General features: G+C 37.2%; 1 protein-coding gene across 1 annotated transcript in view; it reads right to left on the bottom strand.

Moving 5' to 3' along the window:
• Positions 1 to 1,091: 1,091 nt before the first annotated feature.
• The window catches only part of LOC106475180 (nocturnin-like), an 11,314-nt gene continuing 8,066 nt past the window's right edge, over positions 1,092 to 4,339 (bottom strand). Inside the window, exons 2-3 of the mRNA XM_022379362.1 lie at positions 4,076 to 4,335; positions 1,092 to 2,314 (exon numbers count right to left, since the gene is read on the bottom strand). Of these exons, the coding sequence (XP_022235070.1) occupies positions 1,503 to 2,314; positions 4,076 to 4,335 (1,072 nt within the window). The 3' untranslated portion in view covers positions 1,092 to 1,502. The remainder of the gene's footprint in view (positions 2,315 to 4,075; positions 4,336 to 4,339) is intronic.

Here is a 4,339-nt window from a genome sequence, read left to right as displayed (position 1 = left end):
TTTAGCAGTGTAAGACTAGAGGGAAGGCAGCTAGTCATCACCACTCACCGCCAACTGTTGGGCTACTCTTTTACCAACAAATAGTTGGATTGACCGTCACGTTATAACGCCCTCACTGCTAAAAGGGGCGAGCATGTTTGGTGGGATGGGGATGCGAACCCGCAGATTGCGACTCGAGCGTCCTAACCACCTGGCCATGCCGGGCCAATCTCGGTCGAAACGAGCCATTCTTATAGGCCTGAATAACAGACTTAAAAATAAGACAGTTCAAGTTACCACGATAATTTTTCTTCTGTTCTTGATGGTTAATCTGTCACAAACTAGTGTTAAAAGTTTCAATGAAATTATTTTCTGTTGCACTTCTTCACTAACAAAATGTGTTCAAAAATAGTAACGCAAGAGGGCGTCTGGTTTGCAAGTTTATAGTCGAAAAAGAAAAGAAAAAGCGAAATGGGAGTTTTAAAAGAAAACAAAACAAAACAAAACAGAACAAACTTCCAAGTTTCATTTTCGGTCATAAAAACTAAAGATTTATTTAAAATGAATCATCTACAAACAGAAAGTATATATATATTCCAAATGATCAATGTGTTATGATCAATATTTTCATGTGAGATCGTGAAATTGTCTACGTGTTCGTATGTGCACGCGCAAGTTATATCTACAATATGATCAGCTTTATTCTATTAAACAAACGACAACTTAAATAATAATAATAAAAAATATAACAGCACATGAAAATATATGTAAACACACACACGCGTAAATCGTGAAGCAGACACATGATACAAATATTGCTATTATTTAGATCATTTACTTCCTGGCATCGTATTTTCACACTGCAGATGGCGTTCAAACACTCTGGACATAATTCACGTGACTCGAGTTTTAAAACTAAACCAACCAATGTCCATCAAAGGAATAGCTTTATGTAGTTTAAACGGTAGGGAAGAAATGTATAAATAATTCAATAAAATATCGACAAATGTACAAAGTAATTATAACGTCAAATTTAATCGATTTAACGCGTACTTTCGGAGAAACGTTGAGCTGAGAGTAATGTTTCATTAACATTCAACAATATGATCAAGTATTCAGCGCAAAAATGAATATATATACACTCACGTATAAAGACTATTTATGAACTTAAATTCAACCACTTAATTTCACTTCTTCCAACATGTTGTGAAATAATAAAACAGACAAAAAAAAATATAATAATGTCGACGGCATTTCCGTAAAACTAATATCGTTAAAATAGTTCTTCAAATCTGGTTTCCCTTAGCAACCAACAAAACTATCCGTTTACTCTTAATATACATCCGTTCGATGCTCCGTGGCCATACAGACAGACACACCCAGAGAGCTAACAGTTGTATCAACTAGAATTCCATTAGAAAGATCGCTTATTTTCCCCCAAGTTCAATGCGAATTCTACTGTACCTATCCTGGTGTAAAGTGACTTTTAGGGCCGCTAGTCATATTAGAATGCGTATTGGTTATCACTTGAAGCAAAAGTCGCAGACTAGAGAGAAGTGGTCGGAAGGATACCGAAAGGAAGGAGCCCGATCTTCGCCGATATCTTCTTCTCGAGGGAGATTCAGTAAAGACTCCAATTCCAGAGAGTCCTTACGAAAGAAGATGTAATCCAACGTTTGGCAGAACTCACCTTCTTCCCGGATCTTCCACGTGGTATAGGGTGGTTCTCCATAGCGATTACTATAGTACGCATAGGCACTATCCAGTCTTGGTTCGAGGCACGTGGTCATGGTTCTATATACTGGCTCTGTGGGTTCGGCATTAAAGTCACCAGCAATTACTACTGGTCTGCCGTCATAGTGCTCTTGGATAAATTCCAAAAGATCTTTTCCCTGCTCGTTCCTTAAGGTGGCAAGTAGTGTCCCCTGGCGGGCTTTAAGATGTGTAGTCGCCACGCAAAACTCGCGGCCATCCAATTTCCGACGAAAGATGCAGAGAATGACCACTTGATTGGACTGACAGGTACAAACCTCCAATACCCGGGTCTCAGTTCTGATTAGTTCAAATTTGTTGGTATTGTAGAAAATGGCACAACCGTCGGGGCCATTGTTTCCTTTGATATAGTAGCAAGGGGAATCTGGTTTGGGGAAAAATGTGCCGGAGAAATCTAAAGCTCCCAATGTTTTTTTGAGAAAATTGAAATGATCCACTTCCTGAAAGCACAAGATATCCGCCTTGTAAATAAGGATCTCTTCCAGCATTTTCCAGCGTCGTGTCCTCCAATCCAGGGCTTCCTCTGGACAAGCAACAAAATTGTCATGTTTCTGTCCGAGAGCTAAATAAAACAAAGTCATGATCAAAAACTATTTTAAATAAATGGCGAGAGTTAAACAAATCATATAATTCTTGGATTCAATGTTTACTTTGAAAACTTTACGTATTAAATGATTCGTCTAAATATAATCAAAATATGAAAATTAACTTTTAGAGCAAAGAAGTTTCTAATTTCTGTTAACATTTGATGTTGTTAGAATCCCTTAAAATAATAATCCAAAGATACGTTGTTCGAAAACGTTGTTTCAGTCTTTATAGTGCTGCCCTCTGTGTTCGCTCAGTAACATTATACGATTAATATAACCTGGATATAATTAGACAGTTTGCTAAGAAAGAGAAAATCAATAACAAAACTATAAGAAGATCGTTTTTGCGATAGAGAGTCAGTTCGAGTATAACGTTATTGAAGGAATTAAGGACCAAAAATATAAGGACCGGACAGACATTCTTATCTAGTTCCTTCTCGTTCCTAAAGTTGGATCTGAAACTTACACTCTGCTAACAGAACAGTGAGCAATAATGACTGGTCAACATTGTGAAATATTCCACATTCTTATCTAGTTCCTTCTCGCTCCTAAAGTTAGATCTGAAAACTTACTCTCTGATGAGTCATGTAACAGAAGAGTGAGCAATAATGACTGGTCAACATTGTGAAATATTGAGCTAATAAAGTTAAGCAAAGGTAGGAATAATAAATAGGTAGAAGATACAAAATAGCGAGAAGTGGTTAGATCGAGCACACTTTTGAAGCGAGTACCATTTTGTTTATAAATAAAGTAGAACATCGAGTTGCGTGGATTTCTGGAAAACGATTAACCACTCCTGGTAATGTTTCCATATTGATGTGGTTTCTAACCCCGGATTTCAAGAACATATCTTTGAATAGACAAAAAATGGGCTTGTTTCAAATTCTGAAGTGGCTAAAAATTTATTTTGATGCAGAATGGGTGTGGTAAAGTAACAAGACAAGTATGTAAATGAGGTTAGTAAGATTAGGAGAGTTTAAAAGTTCGGCTTATTTCTCAGAAACCGCTCAGGGGGAGGACCCAGGACGTTAATTTGTTTAGTGTTTCTAATGTGTATTTTGTTGATTTATCTCGCGAGATAGGCTTAGCACAATATATTTATATGTATGTTTAAAGTGTAGTAGGCTTACTACAGATGGAACTAGTTGCGTTTCATTGTTTACTTTTAAGACATTTATTAAAAAAAAACATTATTTTTAATTTTTTTAAACTGTCCAAGAATGATTTGTTTGTTCTAAAATAAACTCTTGATTAATCAAAACGAAATACAACTGGTAATAAGGCCAATGTTGTACGTATTTTTAGCCGCGGCATAACGGCTCATATGTCTGCGGAATTACAACGCTAGAAACCGGGTTTCGATACCCGTGGTGGGCAGAGCACAGATAGCCCTTCTGTAGCTTTGCGCTTAATTACAAACAAACATAATCTCTTGACCGATTTAAGCTCTAATTACAGTTTCAGGCACAGGAGGTCAAAACCTTTCGATTGATGTATTTAACCACGCCCAAGGTCTCGTAAATTAATTTACTCTAATCTCGCCTAAAAAAATTTAGTTAAAGTGCCGCGGCTATTGAGGATTCCCTCTTGCTTAAAACAGATTTATCTTGGATACTTCTACCCTATCAATACACAAAGACACATTTACTGACACGAAGTCATTGTTTGGCTTCTAAGAGGAAAAAAACAAACAAACTTATTTGTACTAATTCCAAATGTGAAAGAAAATAGCTTACATTGAGAGAGTATGTTCCACTGCATTACACGGATAGCTTCTGGTCCACAAGATGGGATATCTTCTGTTCCTACCTCCTGAGAGGAATCTGGAGGACCATGTAATGTATGAAAGGAACGTTTGATTAACGGAGGGAGGTGAGCCAGCTCTTCATTGCACCTGTTCAAGAGTTGTTCCCGACTCGCATGTTCTGGAATATCCAGGTTATTGTCTTCTGTATCTTCGTTTAGGAACTTTTGGCCAGAAGTAAAACTGCCCATCCTGT

Source organism: Limulus polyphemus, unplaced genomic scaffold (genome assembly GCF_000517525.1).
Source record: "Limulus polyphemus unplaced genomic scaffold, Limulus_polyphemus-2.1.2 Scaffold8186, whole genome shotgun sequence".
Classification (NCBI taxonomy): Eukaryota; Metazoa; Arthropoda; class Merostomata; order Xiphosura; family Limulidae; genus Limulus; species Limulus polyphemus.
Note: the sequence above shows the minus strand (reverse complement) of the source record. Positions and strands in the feature narration are given on the sequence as shown.